Source organism: Antechinus flavipes, chromosome 2, assembly GCF_016432865.1.
Source record: "Antechinus flavipes isolate AdamAnt ecotype Samford, QLD, Australia chromosome 2, AdamAnt_v2, whole genome shotgun sequence".
Lineage (NCBI taxonomy): Eukaryota > Metazoa > Chordata > Mammalia > Dasyuromorphia > Dasyuridae > Antechinus > Antechinus flavipes.
The window spans coordinates 39,658,648-39,684,967 of record NC_067399.1 but is presented as its reverse complement, the minus strand read 5'-3'; the positions used below and the strand labels follow the sequence as shown (position 1 = coordinate 39,684,967).

The 26,320-nt window shown below is 41.4% G+C and overlaps 1 protein-coding gene across 2 annotated transcripts in view; it reads right to left on the bottom strand.

The window, feature by feature from the left end:
- The window catches only part of UBE2D4 (ubiquitin conjugating enzyme E2 D4 (putative)), a 38,378-nt gene that overhangs the window by 6,255 nt on the left and 5,803 nt on the right, over window positions 1-26,320 (bottom strand). The window contains exons 2-6 of one of the 2 annotated variants that reach the window (XM_051974529.1): window positions 17,957-18,020; window positions 15,113-15,144; window positions 14,935-15,012; window positions 7,248-7,353; window positions 2,678-2,771 (exon numbers count right to left, since the gene is read on the bottom strand). In XM_051974529.1, the coding sequence (XP_051830489.1) occupies window positions 2,678-2,771; window positions 7,248-7,353; window positions 14,935-15,012; window positions 15,113-15,144; window positions 17,957-18,020 (374 nt within the window). The remainder of the gene's footprint in view (window positions 1-2,677; window positions 2,772-7,247; window positions 7,354-14,934; window positions 15,013-15,112; window positions 15,145-17,956; window positions 18,021-26,320) is intronic. The other variant, XM_051974530.1, reaches the window with a different exon arrangement.

Genomic DNA, 26,320 nt, shown 5'->3' with positions numbered 1-26,320 from the left:
TTAAAGTATCACTGGGATGTCTCTGAAATTCCTGCTACTGAACAGATACATTGAGTGATGCAACAAAATTCAACAGTGAAATTTCACACATTTTTGTACTCCTTTAAAAGACAAAGCTAAAGCATTGAGAATCCAGGTTAGTTAAAAAGAAACAAACCTAAACATGAAATGGGCCAAAGAACATGTCAAGAGAGAACAAGAATGGCTGTCCTTCAGAATTCAAAATCAATAAACTCCCAAAAGCCTTCTATCTCCCTCCCTTTTTTCAAGTTTTCAAATGAGGATCCTATTAACTGATATCCATCAATTCACATGCTCAAGTCGCTAGCAAATCAGTGATGAGAACTAGTGGAGAAAGTGAGAGTCCAGCCTCAAGGACTCAGCCTAAGGCAGAAGCCTAGGAATGGAGGCTCAGGGTGTCACCTCCTGAAAGGCCGTGAATAGAGTCTGGGTGCAGAACAAGACAAAGCAGAGATTTGTTTTTTATGGCTACAGCACGTTTGTAACAAGGAAATGGGGATGGATGGGAGGGAGAGAAAATAAATACTTGTTAATCATTTTAAAAGTGACCTCTTCTCTAGATGTTTCAGCAATTATCAGTTTCCAATTGGACCAGGTACTGTTGGCAAGCTTTTTCCCCCTTTGACTAATCTTTCAACAGTTATGATTAATATTGGATGTCAATTTAACAAATAAAATCTGCTTAGCAACCACATATAGTTAATTAATTCCCACATATAAAACTCCACTAACTTTGTAGTCCCTGTCTTGGCTTCTCCATCAGGGTTCTATCCATTCTGCCTCAAACAGCTGCCATGAGTCTTTGGGTTCTGTTTTTTATGCTTTAATTTAATTCCCAAAAGTCTTCCCAGTTTTTTTATATTGCTTATATTTGCTGGTCTTAATGTTATAAATAATTCCATTAAATTTATATAGCACAATGAATTCGGCCATTCCTCTATATAGAACATTTGAATTTCCTCCAGTTATTTTTTGTCCAATTTTAAATAATCTAGCTATGAAAATCTTTAAACAGATAGCTTTTAAAAATAATAGCTTTTTATTTTTCAAAATAAATGCAAAAATAGTTTTCAATATTCACCCTTGCAAAACTTTGTGCTCTAAATTTTTCTCCCTCCTTCTCCCCACCACTCTCTGCTAGTGATTTCAAGTAATATAATATAGGTTAAACATGTGCAATTTTTCTAAACACATTTCCATATTTGTCATGCTGCGTGAGAAAATTCAGATCAAAAAGGAAAAAACATGAGAAAGAAAAAAGCAAACAATAACAATAACCAAAAAAAAGGTGAAAATACTATACTTTTCTCTAAATTCAGTCTCCATAATTCTCTCACTAGATGAGGATCAGATAGCCTTTTTTAAAAAGTTGTTTTGATAACACCTTCAGGGTGTGTTGCAAACAATGGAATTAGTGAGTCTAGAGTGTGATTATTTTTTGTAATTTTAACTGCCAGATTGTTGTCCAAAAATATGGTGCAAGTTTGTGATTCAATCAGCAATCAATGAGTGTGGACCTGTCTTTTCCAAGGCCACACAAAGTTTGTCAACTTCTAAAATTCATGCTACTGTTTCCAAGTTGTTCCTGGTGCGGATTCTGACATGGAATGCAGACACCAAATCAGCAGTTAGTCAGTCAGGACTGGTGAAGTAGGTGGCTTCTATAACCTAGTACTGCCCCACAAATGGATTTGCTTGCTATCTCTACACATATTTGTGGCAAGTCTCTGCACACAGCTCCCCAGAACGCTTCTATTTATTTTTTAAAGCCCTTCTGGCCTCCCTAGCTTTCTGGTCTCAGTGGACATTACTTCTCTTCCCAAACTCTGTGCTTTACCTAAACTAGTGTTCACACCATGTAACTTAACCATACCATATCTCCCATCTCCAGACCTTTGCTGGGGCCACAGGAATGCTTCCCCTCCTCATCTCGGCCTCAGATCCCTCTGAAACTCTTCCAGATTCCTCCTGGTCCCTCACCAGCACTTTCCTTCCCAAACTATCTTGTTTTTTTTTTTTTTTTTAACTCTTCTGGAGTTATTTGTATTTATTCATTTTATATTTATACTGAAGATATTTTTAAATGTACTTCTTGTCTCCCTATTAAAATATCAGCCCTTTGCAAGTAAGGGACAATTCATTCTTTGTACCTGCACCCCAGTGCTTGGCACACAACAGGTGGACTGATTGATATTCCCATAATGCTCTCTGCCATTGATACCCTGAAGAGCCCTGGTTTCTGGCCCTCCATCTGCCAGCAGAGCCTTCAAGGACTAAGTTTAGCAGGACCACTTGGAAAACATTTTTTCAAACTTTCATGATTTCAACAGAGAAGGGAGAATTGCTTCTGAAGCAGCTGATCATCCTCTTCCTCCTTAAAGCCATCAGACAGACAGTCCTGACGGATGGCCCAAACACGCCTCCTGTTTATAATTCAAGCCTCCATCCACTAGCTTACACTGTCTTTGCTAAATGACTCTAATACGTTAGTGAGTTTCTTGCAAAACAGACTTGCCTTTGGGTGACCTCTAGGTTAGTCACAAGCCCTTACTATAAAAAGTAGAGAAGCAGAACATTCAGCAGGTGAACATAAGGACAAAAGGTGGCTTGTTCAAGGACTGATGCTCGTTCAGTTATAGAGAAAACAAGGACTTACTTCTCTCGGTCTGCTTTGTAGGTGTGGGCTATCTCAGGAACCAGAGGGTCATCTGGGTTGGGGTCACAGAGCAGGGAACAGATGGATAACAGAACTAAGGAAAAAAGAAGAGCCAAATGAGAGACTATGCTGGGTCCTGGTGAGCCTCTCCCCTCCTTCCACATCAGAACTCCAGGGATTTTGGGTCTGCTGGAGTAAGTGACCCTCATCTACTCTTTGTGGTCAGCCCGATCCAGACCTGTCAGGCTGGTCACTCACTGACCACCGGCTGCCCTTCTGCCTCACCACCTCTCCTGGAGCTGCATTCCCCACAATGAACGCCCTTCACTACCTTCAGGCAGACTCGGACAGCTCTCTACTCTGACCACCTTTCTCCCTTTCTGCCCTCCTCCCAACTTCATGTTCCACCTCTAGCTCTGGGTACAACAACCAAATCAGTGTCTCCCATCCTGGAGAGGACGTGTTGACCAACTCACAGGGGGTCCACCAATGTCCCCCGACTTCCCATACAAGCCCCAGCCCCAATGGCACGCCCTTCCCTTACCAGGGCATCAAGCACTGTGGGCAGAGGCTTTTTTCTGTTTGCATTTGTTGCCCAGCCCCTGGCACAGCACAAACGCTTTCACAAAGGCTTATTCATTCTCTAAAACACAATACTGAGACGTCAGCGCCCAGGCTGAGTTTGGATGTCGTAGCCGCCTCTGCTGCTAGTCCACTAAGAGACTCTGTCATGAAAAGTTCTCCGTGCCTCAGTTTCTCCTGCTGTCACCTCAGAAACACCAAGTGCCCGGCGCCTCAGCCCCGCACTTGCGCACACGGCCAAAAGCCAGTAACGTGGTCCACTCCACTCTCACACTGCGCCTCGTCTAGATGGAGGGGAAGGAGCACCCTCGGGGACCCCTGTTTATTCTGAGGCTGAAGGCAAGAATAAGGAGAGTACTGAGTCTGCCGCTGCGGCTCTGGGCCGGGAAGGCTGGCCAGGAGAGAGCCCCTACCCCCTGCTTCCTCCTCCTCAGGCCAAGGGATGGATGGAGGGCACTGAGGGAGGACAGGGGAACCAGAGGCTTCAAAGCAGGAGAGGATCTCAGACAAAGAAACTGAGGCAGAAAGGGGGGAATAATGACAATGAGGACATCGATTAGTGCTCTAGAGCAGGGATCCTCAAACTACCGCCTGCGGGCCAGATGCAGCAACTGAGAACGTTTATCCCCCTCATCCAGGGCTATGAAGTTTCTTTATTTAAAGATCCCAAAACAAAGTTTTTGTTTTTACTATAGTCCTGCCCTTCAACAGTCTGAGGGACAGTGACCTGGCGCCCTATTTAAAAAGTTTGAGGACCCCTGCTCTAGAGCCTCTTAGTCACTCCAGGGGGCAGGAAGTGCCATCTCAATATAGGAAAGGGCTGTGATGGGATTCGAACCCAAGGCTTAGGGAGAGAATCCCCTTAAGTGTTCTCCTCAGCTACCCAGATAGAGCTGTGGCCACTCTGATTAAACAACAGGAAAGCGGAGGGTCACAGGAGACCATGTGTGTGAAGGACTGGGTCTTCCCTGAAAAGTGAAAATAATAAGCTGCCAAATTCGATTTTTTCCCACCTGAATATAAAGGCAGAGTGTTATATGTTTCTGAATCTCAAGACTTGTCTTCAAAAGGGCCTGGGGGGTATTCTGAGGGAGATGTTGGTGATATTCAGACAAGAAGCAACAATGAACCTTTTAAAAAGAATTCTCTTCCTGCTAGGCCCTTTCCAGCTAAGACTACCTGTCCACCTACACTGCATGCACCTTGCAAGTCCCTAGTTTTTTACACGTTCTTTCCTACACTAGACAGTGAACTCTTTGAGGAGAGGGACTGATTATATTTTTGTTTGAATCCCCAGAACTTAGCATGAAGCCTGGTACACAGCAGGTGCTTATTAATCACTCAGCAAGCACCTATTGAGCTTATTGTTATTGATTGTATTCATTACTTATTATTTATGTATTAATATATTTAACATACATTTATTAAGCAGCTACTCTGTGTGTGTGTGTGTGTGTATAAAAACACACAAATATACCTTTGCTCTCATTACTAGATCAATAGCTGCACCACCTTCCTCCTTCTGTCCCCTGCTCCGAAGACTCTCTAGCGCCCCACAAATGGCAGGCGGACCTTTTACTATAATCATTCAAGGGACTGAGCGATGGTTCCCAGACTACGCCCCGGAGGACGGTGAGCTGTTGCCCTCTGGTTTCTCTGAAGTCACCAATCCTGCTGAATGCGGTCAGCATGAACTAGCAAGAACTGGTCACGGGATAAACAGTGGGACAAAACCTGCGGGGTAGGTGGGGTAAAGATGGATAAAAGGACCTAAAATATGTGGGCTTTAGGTCAGATTCATATAAAATGACTAGGATACAAAAGCAAAAACTTGAAGAACTGCTTAGGACTCTGGGGGAAAAAAAGACAAAATGAAAAAAGGTGCCATCGCCCATATGGGAGGCCGCGAGAAGGGAAAGGATTGCTGCTGGACATTCTGGGGCAGTTCTCCTTGAGCCCAGCTCCCAGAAGGGCAGGGGAGATCGTGGGATGAGCCATAATCTCATGACTTAAGAGCGGCAGCAGCTTCGCGCATTGATCAGATACTCCCAGGCTCACTCACTCTGGGCTCCATCCCCAGCTCGTTCTGACCTCTCTAGCACAGAATCTGAAATCTCATTCCTTCAGTCCCAGCCTCCATGCACCACTACTGCATTTAGTGCTACTCAGTCACTAAGCACTTATTAAGCACCTACTATGTACCAGGCATATGGGGGATACCAAAAAAAAAAAAAAGTAAAAGGTGATTCCTTCCCTGAAGGCGTTTGCAAGACAACAAATGACTGTCTAAACTATTTGCTGTTTTGTAAGATAAACTGGAAATAACTTAAAAAGGGAAGGCTCTAGAATTGAGAGGGGTTGGAGAAAGCTTTCTGGAGAAGGCAGGATTTTGGCTGAGACCTGGAGGAAGCCAGGAAGGCAACAGGCCAAGTGAAGAAGGGAGAACTTTCCAGGCATGGGGCAGCTAGATCATGCTCAGAGTGGAGAAGGAGTCTTATTGGTGGGACAGCCAGGAAGCCAGGGTTTTGGGTCCAAAGTGGACATATCAGGTGGGATGGTCTGAGAAGATGGAAAAGGGGGAGGGAGCAAGGTTTGAAAGGCAGCTTGTATTTGCTCTTGGAGATGATGGGGAGCCACTGGAGCTTACTGAGTAGGAGTGAGAGGTGAAGAAGGGATGTGCATGTGACATGGTCAGACCTGGGTATTAGAAAAATCCCTTTGGTGGCTGAATGGAAGACAGACTGGAGTGGGGAGAGACTGGAGGTGAGCAGACTCCCCAGTAGCTATTCAATAGACCAGGAGTGACAGAATGGAGTCTACACCGGAGGGGGAGGGGTATCAAGAGAGAAGGGGCCATGTTCCAGAGCTATTATGAGGGTAAAACAGACAGTCCTTGGCAGGTTTGAGATATGGGAGATGAGAGAGAGGAGGAATCCAGAATGACTCCTAGGTTTCAAGCCCAAGGGTCTGGATTTGATGATGCCCTAGAGAGTATAGGGAAGAGGGAGAAGGGAAATGACTTCTGTGTTGGGGAGTTTAAGATGTCTACAGGCTCTCCAATTCAAGACATTTGAAAGGCAGTTCTATCTTGCCCTGGATTCAGGAAAAGCCCCATCTCACCCTCTCCTAGTTTTCCATCTGCCCTAGGCAATCACTCTAGGCTTACCGGGTTTTTCTCACCAACCCGACTCTGGATCAGCTACCAAAGCTCTGCTTGGGGCCCTACGAAGTCCTTCAACCCACCCAAATCCAATTGCTAACAGATATCTTCTATCTTTGTGACATCTACATTTAACACAATTTAATTAACAATTCAGTTATCCCTTCTATACTGAGTGGATTAATGGCACAACATCCCTTGATCTGAAAAATCCACATGAATCTTTTTGGTCCTCTCTTCATACAGAAAAGAAATCTGAATTTTTCTTCTCTTTATTTTATGGAATGTTTACATTATCTTATAAAATTTGGATTAAGCATTTGGTCAAAGACTATATTATACAATACTATAAGTATGTTTTACACATTTCTGAGTTTCTTAACATTTTTCTGTGTCATCTGCAGCTTCTGCAAACCCCCCTCCCCAAATTCCCATTTAATTTCTTGTGCCAGCCCATGATATGGAAAATCATAATGTGGAAGGGACAACTATTTATCTTGATCAAGAATAACTTACATTCTAATTATTCTTGTCCTAACTCAATAGATAAACTCTCACACTTTGCTATGTTTTTAGCAGAGGGATTTTTATCATCTGGAGGAAGAGAAACACTTCAGTTTCAATTTGTTCTTCTATTCTTTAATGTCCTTTAAATTGGGCTTATCAGAACCAAGGTTTGCATCAGCCCCTAAAGAACCAAAAGGCAATTTTGGTCCATGCTCTCAATGTCTAATAGGCAGGTGATGGATGGAATTTTCCATCAAGTCCTACTGAGACACATCCTATCAAATGGCCATAGGTAATTCTATGTCCTTTTTTCATTCCTACCTTTTGATACTGTTAATGCTGGAGACCATTGAGATCTCAGGATATCAAGACAGATACTGCCATTGCTGTTGATGTTAGGGTGATAAATTTTGGTTGTAAAAGCAACCTAAAAAGACAAAAGATCAAAAGCTGAAGTTAGAAACGAGACTATCACAGACCTTCTGAACTTGCAGCAATAGTGAAGTTAAAATAAAAAGCACTATCAGGAAGGATTTGGCTAAGAGCAAGTCTTAGTGTCCATCACATCACTCTTAGTCCCTGTCAGCCGTACATCTGGTTTCAAGCCTCCTTGTGGGCTTGATGGGGATCCTCCTCCTCCAGCTGCTCTGAAGTTCTGGTACTTAAGAGTAGATGAGAGCAAGGAAGTTGGCAAGTAGAGAATCAAAGAGGACATCCAGGTCTGTCCCGGACATAAACCCTCCTCTCTGGATCCCCTGAAAGGACGTTGAACTTGCTGAGGTTTGCCTTGGCCATGGATAGCTCAAGCCTACTCCTAGGAGTGGGGAAATGTCAACTCAGAGATTCCTATCAATACCAAAACCATAACTAAGATAGGAAGAGAAAACTCTATGACTAGGGACAGAGGTTCCTATCAATACCAAGACTATAAATGGGAAGCGAAAGCTATATGACTAGGGACTCAATGATGGGCTGAGAACTCTATCATCAAGATATCCTCAGGAAAGCCATGTTACATTTGCCATTGCCAGCCATGGCCTCTCTCCTGAATGACTAACTTTTCACACAGAGAGACTGTGGGAAACACACTTTTGGAGTGAGAGAAACTACTAATCTACAGGAAGTCTACACTTCTTTATGAGAATAAAGTTCTATTGAAAAATAATCACAATCACGGCTGAGACCAGGAAATCAAGGCAGTGCGACAAAGAAACCTGTGAGGTTTTTCTTCTTCTTTTTTTTTCCAACTTATTTTAGCCTAAGGAAGTATAGGCAAAATGAGTGATGCAATTCCTGCCAGCATTCTTCTAAGTGAAATAAAAACAGGCACAAAATTAAGTGAAATAAAAACAGGCACTGAAACAATTTAACTTAATCATAGCTTTTGCTACACTGAGGGAGTTAAGGGATATTAAAAAGGAGAACTGGAATTGGAATAGTATTATATATAACATCACAGAGCCTTGATTCTAATCCCATTTGATCACTTATACTACTTGGGACAAATGCCTAACCTCTCTCTGCCTCAGTTTCTTCATCTATAAAACTCATGGAAGTAGGTCGGATGATCCCTAATGTCACTTCTGGCTCTGATCCCACAAATCTGGGGTCCCCTGACTATGGGATCATGAACAAAGCACTTCACTTCTCCTATCCTTGGGTCATTACTTAAAAACTCTACACACAAGGGCCAGCTAGGTGGTACAGTAGATAGAGCACCAGCCCTGAAGTCAGAAGGACCTGAGTTCGAATTTGGTCTTAGACACTTAACATTCCTAGCTGTGTGACCCTGGGCATGTCACTTGACTTCAATTGCCTCAGCAAAAGAAAAAAGAAAAAAAAAACACTAAAAACCTCTATACAGCTATCAATCTCACAGGGTTTTTGGAAAGACCACAGATTTAGCAGTAGAAAGGATCTCAGAGTTCTAATTCCATTGGAGTTCATGAATTTTTTTTTTTATGTTTTGATAACTATATTTTGACATAAATGGTTTTCTTTGTAATCCCATGTATTTTATTTTATGTACTTAAAGACATTCTGAAAAAGGTCTGTGATATTTGGTGACTACATTCATAATTGAAAGAAATGCTAAATTTCAGTTAGAGGTTAGTAACAATAAATATGTATTTTTCCCCCATTCAAGTTCTCTTTGCAGGTCTCTGGATCTCATATCAAGAACCTCTGCAATGAATCTCACTCCACAAACCAAGGAAAATTGATCATACCCAAACTTACTTTCTAACACAGGAAAGGACAGTGGCATTTCAACAGATAATTTTATTCTTTCATCCTCTGATTTTGTGAATTTCACAACCACAGAATCCTGGCTGGGAGAGCTCTCAAGAACTTACTGACTCTTCTGCTTTTCAAGAAAGTTACAAACTGCTAAAATGGTTCACAGTAGGAAATCTCACCTATTCTTAAAGAAGTGATTCCTGATGGGGATGTGATAGGAACATTGATACCTTGCCCATGTTGGTCAAGGAAAGGAAAGATAGAAATTGAGGCATGCCCTAGGTTTTATTTGGTTATTTTAACATATGCTTGTATCCAAAATGACTCACAATTATAAATATGCTTTGACCAGGAACAGAGACTAGATCTGTGATTTTCATTGGTATAGGAAGTTCCTACTGAGGATATACTTTTCACCAGAGCAGGTTGTGTCTTCTTAGAATACAGAGATTAGGTGATTAACCCAGGTAGAAAGCTTTGAACCCAGGGCTTGCTGATTTTTACTTTAGCTCACTCTCTCCTCTCCACACAGCACTGTGGATGTTTAAATAAACTAGAAAACAAGAATAACACTCTTTAATCCCTCTAGGTCTATATATGTCTCCTTTCTCATCCACTTGCCCACTTATTCCTGTAGCCCACATGTGTGTGTAAAGTGCTCTTCTCTTTTTGATTTATTTTGCACTATTTTCTATCTTTTTGTATTCATGATCATTTAATTTTTTCATGTATGTGTAAAGTTCTTTTCTCTTTTTGATTTCTTTGCTTTGCAATATTTTCTATCTTTCTGTATTCATGATCATTTAATTTACCCTTTTCGGCAGCAGACCAGTATTTCATTCTACTGATACATCACAATTTGTATGAATAATCACTTATTACTGGACATTTGAATTGTTTCCAGGCTTTTGTCAGTACAAATAATGCAACTACACATAATTTTTATATAGATAGGGTTTCCCCTCTTTTGATTAAATACAGGTATTCTAGACTCATAAAAAAGGGAATCACTATCCCACGGATAAAGGCTCTAAGGTTTCCCTTAGATACTCCGAGAAGGAACAATAAACTACATTAAAAAAAAATCTGACAAATCACACATCACAGATTATCTGGATATGGAAGCTATGGAAGGCAAACAAAAAAAAGATTCAGGTAAAACAGCTCTTCAGTTAGCTCAGGTTTTTAAATCATGTTCAAAATACAGAAACAAGGGCATGAAGCTACAGACAAACAGGGAGGAAAGCCACCTCTAAGATCAGTCTTAGAAAGGCTAAAGCCTCATATAGACTAAGGATTGATATAAAATCTTTTAAAACAGTAACAGGGTGTTTTTCAGTTTTGTCTGAAGGACAAAAAGAATGACAGGTCCACTGCTCGAGACACATAGTGTATTGTTCTCAAACAGACAACAGGAACAATGCTGAATTCTGCTGTATCTGTGTTGCTTTTGTCTTCTAGATCTGGGAGAATGGTTTTCTAGCTGGAGAGATTGGTTAAAAGGAAATGAGGGAGAAGCAGGGAGCCTGAAGTAAGACAGAACTTCAAGGTTCAAGGTAATTTAAATCTCTTGAAGGAAAAAAAATGCAGAGACATTAAAAAAAAAAAATCAGCTGCTGGCAATTATGAGGTAAAAAACTATGAGAGATGTGCCAGAGAATAAATCAATTAATTAACATCCATGAAATGCCTACTATGTGGCAAGCACTGTGCTAAGATAAATAGATAAAGATCCTGATTTGTAAAGTCTAGAAAATTTAGACTAGTGAGCTTAAGGATGTCAATTCTTGGTTAAAATTCTAGATTTATGTCTTTATTTTTAAATAATTATTATTTTGCCATTTACAAAGAAAAAGGAGGAATTAGAACAAGCCATGCCAGAGTCTTCTCATTGCCACTTAGAATCGGCCCATCAGCTAGAGATCAGGAAAATGCTCTAAATGCTGTTAAAGGCTTCCAGGGGTGCCCCAGTGCACTGGAGTCAGGAAAACTCAAGTTAAAATCTGACCTCAGACACCTACTAGCTTGTGATCCCAAGCAAATCACATTACCTGTCTGTCTCAATTTCCTCATTTGTAAAATTAGAATAATAATAGCATCTACCTCATAATGTTACTGTGAGGATCAAATGAAATAATAATTATAAAACGTTTAGCCCAATGCCTGGCAAAAGGATGGTTATATAAATATTAGCTATTATTGTAACCTAAATTTTTAGCAAACATTGGACAAAATCTCTCATGATATCCTTGTATAGAGATATGAACTAAATAGTCACACAGCTGGTTTAGCAAGAAGTTAGCTAAACAATCCTACAGAGTGTTGATTAATGAAATCAAGGCCATACTGGAAAGAAATTTCTGGAGGCAGTTTGAGGGCTATGGCCATTCTAGTCCAATATAAGAATGCTCAACAGTTACTGGGATGTAGAGACAGCAAGCATGAATATCACATGTACACATAATACAAAATTGGGAGGGATGGCTGATACATGGTAGACAGAATCAGGATTCCAAAGAACTATAACCTTGAAAGGATGGATCAGATTTAAGAAGAACAAATACAATGTTCTACAGCTAAGTTTCAAAATTATAGTGATAAAATCTCTGTTTAACAGTAGTTTATGCAAAAAAGATAGAGGGTTTTGGTCGACTGAAAGCTTAAAGGAAATGATAGGGCGGACAAAATCCCAAAATTAGAATACAATCTTAATAAAGAGGATAATCATTGTCCCATACTCTGGATTAGCCACATTTAGTGTGTTGTGTTCACTTTTAGAAAGACATTGATATATCGGAGGGGTTGTGGGGAAGGTAAGAATACTAATGCATTGTTGGTGCATCTGTATATCAAAGCAATGATTTCGAATCCAAATTTGGAATCCAAATAAAGTGACTAAAATGTCCATTCTCTTGGATCCTGAGATTTCACAACTAGGCCAGGCCCCCAAAAAGATTAAGAAGAAAATGCCCACACAGACCTAAATATTTATAGAAGCATTTTTCATGATGTCAAAATTTGGAAACAAAGCAGTTGGGAAATGGCTAAACAAACTGTGGTACGTGAATATGATAGAATATTACTTTGCTACAAAATACAATGAAAATGAAGACTACAGGGATGTGGAAAGATTGATACAATCTGAAGCAAAGGCAAGAAAACAACATATACAATGACAAAGCAAATGAAAAGAATAACCACCAGCAAACAATCAAATGAATGTTGCAAAATTACAAAGAAAAAGGCTGGCTTCAAAAAGAGACATAAAATGCTTCTGCAGAGGTGAGAGACCCATTATTGTCACAGACTGTATACGTTTTTTTCAGATCTTTTCAATGCATTGATCAATTTTGCTAATTTTTTTTTCTCCTTTTCCCCTCAACCCCAATTTTTTTGTGCCTTAATTTTTTTCCAGCTTGGCATTCATTTCATCAAGTTAAAAAATATATATATTTGTTATGTAAGATAGACAGCTGAGAGGGAGAAGAGGAAAGGATACTGGGGGAAATTCTGGTACTATAAAAGACAAAAGACATCAAGAATTTTTTTAAAAAGAGGTACAAACTACAGTTTCTTGAGATGAACACCAAGTAAAAAACACCTGTTTTGAAACAATGTCCCATGAGATGTAGCTAAATTCCTCACATAAAGGGTTTTATGCAGGTTTAAGCTTATTCTGAGAATTTCTGGAGCCCAGATCTAGGACCAGTGGGTAGAAGCCACAGAAACAAGATGTTGAATGATTTCCCCAAAATTAGATTTGTCCAAAAAATAGAATGGGTTATAAAGCAGTGAGTGCCCACTCCTGCAGATATGCAAGTGACACAGGCATGAGAGGCCCAGGAGTCTGGGAGGCTGCGTGGAATTGAGGTTGGGCTCGGTGACTCAATGATTTCATGAGTCTCTAGAAGTGGAGACGACAGTCACATTCTGTGCTTTCTCTTCCCAGGGACAAAACTTCTTTGTCACTGGGTGAGTCCTTACTGTCTATTCTCAATGCTTTACTTTCTTCTACTATGGGAGGAAACAGAGGCAACGGTCACCTTCTTTAAGAGATCATCACTGGGCTATTCACCATTGAGCTTTCCTTCCAAATTAATACCAGCTTATTGGAGATATGGTTTTTAGTCTTAATAATTGACACTGTTTGGATTTGTCTTTTTTTTTTTTTTGTATCTTGAGCAAATACAGCTCCTAATTCTTATTCCCTCAAACCCAACTAAATAAATGATCATCTACATTAATATTTATTTGAAGAAAGGTATTCTATTTGGATGCTTATAAGTAGGGCAGTCAGCAAATTAATCTTTTATAGAGTACAGACCAATGGGCTCTAAAATTATCACCAGTCACTTAGTCTGAGGGGCACGGAGACTGAGAAGTATGCTAATGCAATATTTACTGACTTACACACAAGTAAGTCAGGCTGGAATATGTACTTTTTAGTCTCAATCTATAAAAACATTTCAGAGCTCAAAATTAAAAGTAATTCTTACCACACTGATTTAACAGCATAACCAACATCTGGAGCATGTACATGGTTAATAGTGGCGGTGACATGTCTGTGAGACACCCAAAATTGTCCTTTTCACCTAACCCAGATGCTTCTGGTGCTCAAATCCCGCTCCCTGCGCTGACACAACGGGGACACTTCCTGGCTTGACTTTTCGGTGGTTTGTCACTGACAGTGCCCGAGGCAGAGAGCAGCCCTCCTCTCCGCTGGCATACAGAAGTCACTCTCGAGGTTCAGCGGAGACCAAAGGTAACTCACCCCCATGCCAAGGCTTGGTTATGACACACATGAGAACACCTTTGAAGCAGGCCATGGCCGAGCCCAGCTGCGGTCTGCAGAGCACTATTGCCCACAGGCCATTCGGCAGCTGACAGACAGAAGACACAGTTCTGGCTGCGGGCACTGGCCAGTCTCTGGCACTGCCAGCTGGTCAGCGATATATGAGGACAGACATATGGAGGCTGGTGTGGGAGGTGCAGAGCTACCTGGACACTGGCTTTAACAGAGCCCGGAGGCAAGAAGGGGAGGCCCAAAGGACAAAGTATGCGGACGGCTTCATTCATCTCTTGGCCACCTTCTATCTTATGCTAACGGGACATCCGTTCTTACAGCCCAAACCCAGCACACTCTTCACTGGTAAAAGCTGAAGGCTGGGGAGGGAGCCACTGTTCTGCCCTCACTTCAGATAAGGGAAGAAATCTTGACACAGTCAAAGTGAGGGATGAGAGAAGAGGAAGTGAGGAATCAAAGATGAGAAACATGGTCGGGCTGAAACTGCCACCAGCACTAGTATGGGCCAAAGGACAGCGAGGGGAAAGACAGAGTCCTGCCTGGCACGGCAGCCGTTCCAGCGTGGCACAATTCCACTCCCTCCCCATTCCCGCCCTGGCCACCACTCCCAGAATCCTGAGATCTCCACAGAAGCAAGGACAAGACCTTTGTGTTCTCCACAGCATCCACGGTTGGACCCTCCTCCCACCTCCCAAAATCTCAGCCCTTGCCCCAGGTGAAAAAAGAACTGGGTACAGTTGTAACCTCCTCTATGAAAAGCCATTTTGAGGCTGTGAAACAGTGTCAGATTGAAATAGAAACACTTGTCTACTGAACTGTCCCAGAGCCCGAGGTAGTCCAACTTCTCCCTGTGAGGATGGAGGCAGGGTCCCCACCACTGCTCCAGGGAGCCACTTTAAAATCCACTTATCACGAGTCCTCCTTTGTCTACAAGTGTCAGCCAGAGTCAACGAGACCCTTCCTTACCTTTGGCGGTTTGAAAGGGTAATCTGTAGGGAAGTGAATAGTCAGGAAGAAAACACCGCCCTGGTAAGGACTATCACTCTAGAATGACAAGACATCAAACACGCCAATTAGAAGAAGAAACGGAAATGTAAAATGAAAGGGGAAAGCCAAAGCGGGGAACTCATCAGCTAGTACGTACCGGGCCCATGATGGTGGCCTGCCAGTGGAATACTGAAAGACAAAGAGAGAGATGGTGATAGAGTAAATCCATGAGCATCCACTTCGATAAACACACCAGATCCTCTTCTAGCCATTCACACACATTTTAGAGTTTTTCTCTGTTTTGCTGCTGACTATAAACTCCTCTCCAGATTCCTTGTTAGAGGCAGTGTAGAGGTGCCGTAGGGAGAGCACAGGGTCCAGGCCCAGATACTTACCAGGTGTGATAACTTTAACTCTGCTTTCCTCAGGTTCCTCCTTTGTAAAATGGGAATAATAGTACCTATCTCCCAGAGCTGTTGTTAGGCCCAAATGAGATAATAATTGTAAGCACTTAACACAGTGCCTGGCACATAATAAGTACAATATAAATATTAGCTATTGTTATTGTTGTTTCTTAAGAAAGAATCTTTTGTCCTCTGGTCCATTCCAAAAAATTTTCTTTCAAAGTATTTCTCCCAAAAGCCAATCTTAAATCACTTGAGATAAGGGACTCTTTCTTCTTTGTGTCCTACAAATATTTGCCCCATGGTGCCATGCACTGTGTAAGAATTCAGCAGCACTGATAAGAAATCTTCCAAGTTTTCCCCTTCTGGTTTCCTGCTCTCTTTAAGGATATGTTTGGGTATTTTTTAAATCTAGCTCTTCAGTGAAGAGACACCTAGATTTTCTCATTTTCTGCTGCTTCCCATTTTAATTTTTTATTCTACTTAAGAACTCAATTACCTATTTTGGCTCTTGCTCTCATTCCCATTTCTGAACAATCTCCTCTCCACTCACCTGATGCCACAGAAGAGAAAGATAGGCAAGAATATAATCTATAATAGCTCAGTCCTGAAGCTGACACCATGTGGACATAAAGTGAATCATTTCATAACGTTTTTTGGAAAATGCCTCTCCATATCACCAAAGTGGGACGAATGTTTCAATTGGCTTCTAGCTAATCTGGGTGTATAATGGCATCACGTCCCTAGCAAAGACTGAGCCTACTGTTTCAATTGGCTTCTAGCTAATCTGGGTGTATAATGGCATCACGTCCCTAGCAAAGACTGAGCCTACACCCTGAAGTCTCCTAGTATGTATTCAAATACAGCAAAGGCTCCGCATGTAAGAACAATGAATGGAGTATGTTGGGAGAGCCAGGGCCAGGGCAACAGTCGACAAACATTTTTATCCCTCGTACTTCCAGTAAAGCTGCATAATAGCAATGGGAACCCAAGGTGCTACTGATAAGCCTGGGGCATATATGGAGGAGAAAGAAAAAAAGTCAGAGGAAGGAAAAGGACGTGGGGACCCCTCTGTCAGCTGCATGGTGAGCAGCACTGACCAACTGCCCAAACCGAGGCCATTGGGATGTTCTCAGGGTTCTGTGACAGATGGGGGCCACATGCTCAGAATATGGGGTGCTGCAAACTCCTGCAAGAATGTAAGGGTCAGCTGATGAGATACAGAGGAACCTAATCACCAGAAAGGCCTGGGTTTCCTAAGCTCTGAACCCCGGACCAGAAGCCTTTCTGCATCAACTGTGCCTGAAATCTGTTCTCGCAGATGCCAGGGATGGGCAGTCCACCCCCCAAGTCACTTCTTCCCATGCACTGACCCTATCGCCCTCTATCTGGTCCAGCTAAGGCTACTCCCTGCTCCCCATTTCCTTACCTCCCTCCTCAATGGCAGCAGAGGTCTCAAGAAAAAAGAGAGCTCTGGAGAAGAAGGCAGGGCCTAGGTGAGGGCAGCAGAGACTTGGGAAAACGGAGGAGGCTAAAGAGACCTGGAGAAGCTAGCAGGAGCCTGAGGGAAACAGTAGAGGGCTCTGGGGGCAGCTCCATTCCATTTTCTCCCCCAGGTTAGCCAGGGTTAAGAAAAAAAGCTTCCTGAGCTGCTTCTATCGCAGGTATGGATGGGTGGGGAGAAAGGGTCAGGGAAAGGCAGGAGAAAAGATGGACTGTGGCCTCTTCTTGCCTCACTTCCCCCAGGGGGAAATCCAAAGTAGCCCCTCTGAATGAATTCCTCAAGTAGAGGAACAGAGATCGGTCACCTCCCCCTAAAGGCATGGGCAGCAGCAACAGTACCACCATCAATTTAAAAAAAAAAAAAAAGAAAAGAAAACTTTGGGGCAGCTAGGCGGAATGGATAGAGCACCAATCCTGAAGTCAGGAGGACCTAAGTTTAAATCTAGCCTCAGACACTTAACACCTCTTAGCTATGTGACCCTGGGCAAGTCACTTAATCCTCAGGTAAAAAAGAGAGAGAGAGAGAGACAGAGAGAGAGAGAGAGAGAGAGAGAGAGAGAGAGAGAGAGAGAGAGAGAGAGAAAGAGAAAGAGAGAGAGAGAGAGAGAGAGAGAGAGAGAGAGAGAGAGAGAAAGAAAAGAAAACTTTTTTAAAAGCCATCATCCAAGTTATTTAGGGAACTCTTTCAAGGGCCAAGTTGCCTATGATTTTCTGCCTGTGGTAGAGTGCTTCAAAGGGATTTCTTGAGTGGACTGAGTGATTATATGGAAAGGCCACTGATTAAACTCCCTGGAAAGCAATGTCCTCATTTTCCTCCAGCAGGCAAGGTAGGGTTATAGTTCCCATCTATAGGAACTCTAACCAAAAAAGCATGCTCATTACTGACTACTGACCTGCCACAGTATGTCTGACTAATTATCTGCTAATGAAATTGGAACTTAAAACAAATGAAAAGAAAAGCTGCTGCTTCATTCATTTTACTGCATGATCTGCAGTAGGGAACTTTTTTTTTTTTTTTAAAGCTGAGCTAGCAAAATGTGGGGATTTGTTTGCAGGATTCATATAACCCAAAGCCCTAAAACCCCATTACTTACAATCATCACCCACGGGTCCTGCTGAGCACTGGGCGGGAGGGTCCCTCTGCAAGTCAGTTAATTCCTGGGAACATGAGAGAGTAATTTCAGAGTTGGCTGCGCTCACTCACTTGCTCACTGGGAGGCCAACACCGCTCCCCCCCACGCTCACACTGGCCACCTCCCAAACACCGATTCTCTCACTTAGCAAGTTGTTCCTCCTGGTGAAGAGGTAAGACCCGAATGGTTGTGCTGATGGCCTAGAGAGATAAATGAACAAGACAATTTCTTCCCCAGCAGGCTTTGAGCTTCCCGTCATAGCCTCCATCATCACCTTTGCCAATATTCCCCTGTGCATTCAGTATTTGTGGCCAGCAGCATAAGCAATGGCACAAAGCAAGACGCCTCCCTCCCTTGGGCACTGGGAAACTTCGAGAGTTTGTGACAACAGTCTTGGGGAGAGAAGGTCCCAGAGATGGGCAGCCACAGTCAAACAGCTTCAATGACTCCTTCTGCTTTATAAGTTAGAGCAAGTCAATTGGCATTTATTAAGCACTCACCCTGTGCCAGGTATTAGTAAATGCTGAGGATACAAGGAAAGGCAAAAAAACAGTCTGGGCTCAGGGACCTCAGTCTGTGAACGAATACATCAATATGGAATAACCTAGAGAGGATTTCAGGGGAAAAGCACCAGCATTCAAGGGACCCGGAAGGGCTTTGTACACATAGCAGGAGTTGAAGGAAGCCCAGGTGAGGAAGGAGAGAATTCTCTGCAAGTGTAAAGATGTTCAGGAACATGCCTGCTGTCAAAGAATGGGGATTTTTGTGGCAGTAACAGCCAGGAGGCCATCACAGAGCATATGGAAGAGGCTGGTATGAGACTGGGAAGATGGGGAGAGATCACATGATACAGGGCTTTGAAAGTCAAAAGGAAGATTTGTGCATGCGTGTTTGTGTGTGTGTGTGTGTGTGTGTGTGTGTGTATGATCAGATCTGTGCTTTAGGATGATCACTTTGCCAGCCAAGTGGAGGAAGGGGTGACAGTGAGAAGACCTGAGGCAAGAAGGCTAAGCAGACAGATCATACTGATATGCTCAAGAAGAGCAAAAGAAGAATATCAAGCAAAGAAAGATATCAGCAAAGAAAATATCAGACAGTGGACTGGTGTGTGGCCAGAACGCTTGGAGCAAGAGCTCAAAGATTAGCTCAGGAATGGCCCAGGGCCATGTCCTATCCCCAAAGGGAGGCCTTTCAGGGAGGCTTGAAAGATGGCCCCAGTTTTTGATTATTCTTAACCTGTCCTCCCCATGGCCTCCTAGGGGCTATTCCTGAGAGCATTCAGATATCCTGAGGGGGGTGATGTAACCCTGCTCTCTATACTACAATGGTGGCTGCTCATCTCTTTGGGAAAGCATCCATCCTAAATCAAAGGGATGTGACAATTCCAGCCCAAGGATGAGTAGACTCTTAAAATTCAACTTGGCCAATGTCATTGCTCACCCCTGCCATGACACTTTTTGGTCTACTTAAGCACCTGGCTCAAGACCCGGTTATTTTTCAGGCATCCTTCCCTGCCCCCCTGTCTTCACCAACACCACTTTTCTGGTAACTTGACATCCATCTCTACACAAAGGATTAAAAAGAGAACACACAGTGTTGGCTCCCAAACAGATGCACTAATGAAATGGAGAAGGGGCCTGGGGAAGTAGGGGGGAGAGACAGAGCCCTGAGGAGATTTCAGAAGATCTGGGTTCTCTTGGTAGCTGTGTGGCCAAGGGCCAGCAATCTCACCTTGCTTGGCTCACATTGCCTCATCTGTAAGATGACTTGAGTCCTCTACACCCGGTCCTTTTTGCTTGACATAAATCTACTCAGTGGAACACAAGGATTTCAATATTTCAGGAGTGACCTTTAAGTTCCCTACCATTCTGGGTCAACCCATCCTGGTACAGCAGAGGATTCCTACTCTCTTTGAATATGGAAGGAAAATAATTCAATTCTGAATCCAGATACCTACCACAGGTCAAACTCACACTAAGCCCAAGCACAGACATACTAATTCTGCTCCAGGCCCCAAGCTGGTCGGCTGTATAAGACCCAGGCAGGGGAGGTGTGGGTAACAAAGCCCCAGACAAGCCACCAAAAAGAGAACTCACTTGTGTTTATCTGTGATATTGGTTCTCAATGTCATAAATCCCACTGCATTTATTATCTCCATAAATCAAATCGGAACCTAAGTACAAAATCCTAATATAAACGTTACAAACAGCTTGACCATTTATTATCCGGGAAGCCCTGAGTATGTCAGGAATAGTCACTGAATCTGAATTATCACGGCCCTCCTCCCCCAGGTAACAACTAAAGGGTCATGTCACACTGGTCTTGCAGAAGACAGTCGAGAGTTTTCTGCTTAAATGGCGGCCACCTTAGTTTACTGCAGATATTACTACCTCTCCATGAGATTACTTCACTCCAAAGAGAAGTAAACTATCCTATTTTTCTGACCGAATAGTCCATCCTCAATAATGGCACAGAATGAGAATTTTGTGGTTGCTGTGACACTCTTTGGCTCAGTTTCTTCATCTGTCAAATGAGCCAGAGAAAGAAATAGCAAGCCATTCCAGAACTTCTACCAAGAAAACCCCCAGAGGGGACATAAAGGGGTGGATATGACTAAACAACGAAAGCAACAACTCAGCATTTCACAAACAGGGGATGATGGGCTGCATCCTGAGCACCCTGAAGAAGGAGGACCCGAGCAGAAGGCCCACTCCACTCTTTTCTCTTTCACTATGGGGTAAAATGTAAAAGAAAAATGAGAACCTGAGACTGGACTTGTCTTCCTGAAGGCAGAAAGACTAAGGACAAAGGAGGATGGAGCTGAAATGTGCTGGGTTCAGGAAAAGGATTTCCTATTTGGGGAGGAGGGTTTAAACCAGATGCTAGGATCAATTCCAGCATCAGCATGGGGGAAGGGGGGGAGGAGGAGTTGGTGGAAGGAGAAGAGGAGGACAGCATGCAACGTGGAAAGAGTGCTGGACTCAGCGTCACAAGACCTGGACTCAAATCCTGGCTGTGCCACTTACCACCTGTTTGTTACCTTGGCTAAGACAGGTATGTCTCTGGGTCTCACTTTGCTTCCCTGTAAAATAAAAAAGCTGGGCCAGTTGAATCCTAAAGTCCTTCAAAATCCAAACCTATCCTTCTGTCACTTTCCTCAAATCCTTTCACTTGAGGATGTCCCGCTCCTCTGGGGACCAGACTAGCAAGTTTTCTCCACAGCAAGTGTTTCTAACCCATGAGAGTCCTGTGACTCTATCACTTTCTTATCCAAGCCATTCATTTCTCCTCACATGGCTTCACTGAACCTCAGTTTCTTCATCTGCTAAAGGGGAATAACATCTTCATCTTTTGTCTCCAGCTTCTCTTCAGATCCCAGATAAAATCCCACCTTCAGATTCCCTGTCTTTATCCTCACAGCTTTGTTAATCTTGCTCACTCTTGGACTTTACGTATCCTGCAGCAGAAAAAGTATTAGATCTGAAGGCAGAAATTCTTGGTTTGAGATCTAAGCCTTCCATGGATAATTTTAATTATGTAAAAGCTTTTACATGAACAAACCTAAAAAAGCTAAATTAATAATTTATTCTTACCCAATTAACTGAGAAAATTTTTTGCATTAAATTTTTCTGACAAAAGTCTTATTTCCAAGATATGTAAGGAACTGATTCAAATTTATAAGAAAAAGAGCCATTTCCCAATTGGCATACGGTCTAAGGATATGAATAGATAGTTCTCAAGGGAAGAAACTCAGGCTTATCTATGGCCATATGACAAAAATGTTCTAAATCATTGCTAGTGAAATGCAAATAAAAGCACTTTGGAGATTCCAGCTTATACTCACAACAGGGATAAAAATGACAAAAGAGGAAAATGATAAATGTAGGAAGGGCTACAGAAAAACACTGATGCAATGTTGGTGGATCTTAATGGATACAATCATTGTGGAAAGCAAATTGGAATTATACACACAAAGTTATTGACTAGTGAGTAGGAGAGGAAAGGGTCCTTTATCTGCAAAAATATTTATAGAAGCTCTTTATATAGCAGTTTAAAAATAAAAAACCTGGAAACTAAGAAAATGTGCAACAATTGAGGGATGGCCAAATAAGTTGTGATCGAGTATCATGATTTTATAAAAAATGAAAAACAGATTGATTCCAAAAAGACTTAGAGAAATTTAGATGAACTAATGCAGAAGGAAGTAAAGAGGAACTGTACAATTTATACTATAATATCAATATTACAAAAATGAACAATTTGAGGGACTTTTTTAAGCTGATGAAGAATGAAATGAGAAGAACCAGGTGAAAGATTTATATAATAACAACAATGTGAAGACAAACAAGTTTGAAAGCTATAAGGATCATCATCAATGCAATGACCAGTAGATTCCAGAAGATCCATAATAAAAACATATCTCCATGTAGAATGAAACATATTTATGTGAAGAACTACTGAGGGAATTTATTTTGCTTGATTATGCTTTGTTGGAATCTTTACAAACTGCTAACTCATTAGAGTTGATAGATTATTGATCTGATCTTACAAGGAGATGTTTTGGGCCAGAACCTGAAACAAGGTACTAAGTAGAACTAATTGATACAATGCTTGTGTTTACACCTTTACTCATTGTCATTCACAAGTATGGGAGATTTTGGCCTCACGTTGGGCACCAAAATGTGGTGTTCTTTTTCTTCTTTAAAATAATATAAAGGTTCTCTCTGGGAGAGAGAGCAAGTTTCTCAGGGAGGTTTTCTGGAGGCAGCCTTAGTTTCTGTTAAAAGTAAATAATTACCCAAAACGCAGCCAGGTGATAAAAGTTCAGATCTTTTATTGTCTCCAATATAACCCAGTTAGCTTAGAGGCCTATCTCTCTGCTTGGTTCCAAGAGCTCCCTCCGAATGTCGCCAAATCCAAAGGTTTTGTCCTTCAGCCTCTGCCTCTGCTTTCTTCAGCCTCCAGCCAGCACAAAGATGGAATGGATCTCTTGTCTCCTTGCCTAGGTCTGGGCAGCTTTCTGGCGAGTCTTTCAGACCAGCTTGGTCTCAGTGGGGGAAGTGCAGGAGCCCAGCCACCACAGTGGTGTGAGATGAAGATGAATCTGATTGTGCTTCTGAGACAGCCTTCTCAATCTTCAGCTCCACTCTCCCCGAGATCCTCTGTCTGTTTTATATGAGAAAGAGGAATTGTGGGATACAAGAGAGAGGGATTATGGGTTTTCTCCCATAGTGCTCTCTGGCCCTAAGAGCTTCAAGGGAGGTGTGAACTCACAAAGTTACACAGTTAACTTTGTGAATCTCCCATACTTGTGAATTCCAGTGAGTAAAAGTGCAAACACAAGCACTGTATCAATTAGTTCTACTTAGTACCTTGTTTCAAGTTCTGGCTCAAAACATCTTCTTGTAAGATCAGATCAATAATCTATCAACTCTAATGAGTTAGCAGTTTGTAAAGATTCCAACAATGCTTATTTATTTTTGTTTTCTTTTTAGTTCATTTTATTTATTTATTTGGCTAGGCAATTGGGGATAAGAGACTTGCTCACAATCACAGAGCAAAAAAGTGTTAATTAGATGTCTGAGGCTACATTTGAACTTAGGTCCTTCTGACTTCAGGGCTGGTGTTCTATCCACTGTACCATCTAGCTGTCCCAGACTGTACATATTTGTTACAAGCATCATCCCACCATCACCATGGGGTAGGGAAGAAAGGAAAATAGGTTTGTTCACTTAAAAAAAAAATACAGATATGAAACACGGCATGCCCTTTAGATGAAGTCCCCATGTTATTAGTTTTCCTTAAATTATTTCTATTACAAGAGATTCCTCATAAATTGGGATTAATTATTATATATGTTATAATGTAAAACCAAAACATCAATAAAACTCTAAGTAGCAAAAATATCAGATTTAACATAAAATTAGAGGGGAAGAGAGGAACATTACCCTATATATAAGGATAGCTTTCTAACGTTAGCATCATAATCTCCAACAAAGTTCCTATTCCAGTGCCTCAATTCAGAATGTAAATGGTAGTTATCAAAGATTATTCCAGAGGAATGTAAGTTTTAATAATTCTCCCCAACTTAAAAGATTTTAGGAACAATGAGTGACTTTGGAAACTACTCCAATCAATCAGTCAAAAAACATTTAAGTGCCTACTGTATGCCAGGCACTTTGCTAAGCAGTAGGGATACAAAAATAGAAGTCAGGTCCTGCCCTCAAGGAGCTCACAATCTAATGGGGGAGATAACAAACAAATAAATAAAATAAAAATAAGCTACAGACAAGATGAATTGGGAAAGGCTTCCTAGAAGGTATTATTTTAGTTGGGACCTCCAAGAAACCAGGAAAAGCCAAGAGAAAATGAGAACAGAGAGCATTCCAGAAGACTTGAGGGATAATCAGCCAGAGAAAATGCCTGGAATCAGGTGATAAGTTTATCTTGGGCAAGACTCATATCAATAAGACATCAATGTACATTTCAGGGAGTAAAGTCTAAGAAGGCAGACTAAAAAGGTGAAAGAAAGCTAGGGTCTATCAAATTTTAAACTCCAAACAGAAGATTTTATAGTTGATCTAGAGGTGATAGGGAACCACTGCATATTCCTGAGAAGGGGAGAGGTACCAAAGTCAGACCTGTATTTAGGAAGATGTGAAGGTTCATCACCAAAATGGTTGTAGACAGATTATTTTTTGGCCACAAAACCTCTTGATAACAATAACTAAATATTAAATATTACAAATATTAAAAATTACAGTGTCCTTAAATAGAGGAAGTACCTACACTGGGAAAAAAAAATCATAAACACTATGAGTATTTAAAGACTATCCATGAATCTAGCCTCCCAAATCATCATCAGGTAAGTTTCAACATGAAAAGCTGGTCTCACTAAAGAACCAGTAACCATCTTGATGAGGTTTAGATTTGGGGTACCCAAATGAAATTAGGGTTTCTGGTGGTCAGGGAGGGCAGTGCAAGGGTAGGGAGTTCTGAGAATTCCCTTCTAGCAGTGCAAACAGTTCCCTATAAAGGAATTTACAGACCTGAAAACCTAGATTGATATAAGAGTTTATTATGGGGATTGGAAATAAGATTAAAATCTAGTTAAGGAAATAGATATGGGTAAAAAAAAGAGAGCACCGGAAACAGTATTCCAGTAGGCAGAGAAGCTCCTTGGGGTGCCAAGCATGGTATGGCTGGCATGTCTAGAACCTCTACAAAGAGAGGGTTTTAGTTTGGCTCATTTATAATAGGGGACTTTGGCTACAAACTGAAGGGGGTTCATGGATGGAGTCCCAGGTTGGCTCCTCGATGGGTTTCAGCTAGAGCTAGAATTTAAATTGAATTCAATGGGTTTTGGGACTGAGCTGACCCCACCCAGATAACAAAGATGAAACTGTTTGTGCTTGGGGTGGAGTCCCCTCACTGAGGCAGAGTTTCTCCTTTAAGGATTTCCTAATACTTAGGATAACCAACTTCAGGGTTGGGGGGTTATTCAGGTTTACACCACTTTTTAAAGAAAATTACACCACTGAATTGGTGGAAGTCACTTAAGCACTTAGTCATCAGACTAAAAGTGACAACTCAGCCTTTAAATAACAAGAGCTTATTTTGTAAGTGTTGAAAGAAAATGCCCCTGCTTGGAACATAACCTAAATTGAAAAAGAAAATCACTTGGAAATTTTAAAATGTGAGAAAGTATTGTTTCTGAAGATTAAAACTCAGCTGTATATCTCAATATTTAAAATTTCTAAATTGAGCTGGCTGAAGATATGTTTTCTTTAAAAAAAATAAGTTCCAAACGATGATCCATATTTATAACTAAAATATTTACAATTTCAAAAATACTTATATACTTTTTGAACTTGAGTCAAAATAATTACATGCTTTAGCCATTGATTAAAAATCTCAAAAATATATTTTTTTATTTTAATTAAGCAATTTAAATATCTTGTTCTGATCATCATTTTTATCTTCCTCATACACTATGTTAGAATACCCTCCAAATATCTCCTATTCAATTTGCATGGATTCATATCCAAATTTTACCAAGAATATAAATCTTAGTTAATAAAACAACCACATCACCATTCATTTCTCTGATGTTGTTATAAAATTAATATGAGAAAAGTTTTCATGCAATATGCTGCAACAACTAGACCCTTACATGCATGCTATATAAATGTTTTATGCAGAAATAAATCACCACTTTGAAACAAATAGTGGAAGGTGTCCTAAGGAGTGACCTGCAGAAGGAAAACCACCACCTACAAAAACCAAGAGTCACACAGATATAAAAAAAGAAAAATAAAAAGAACT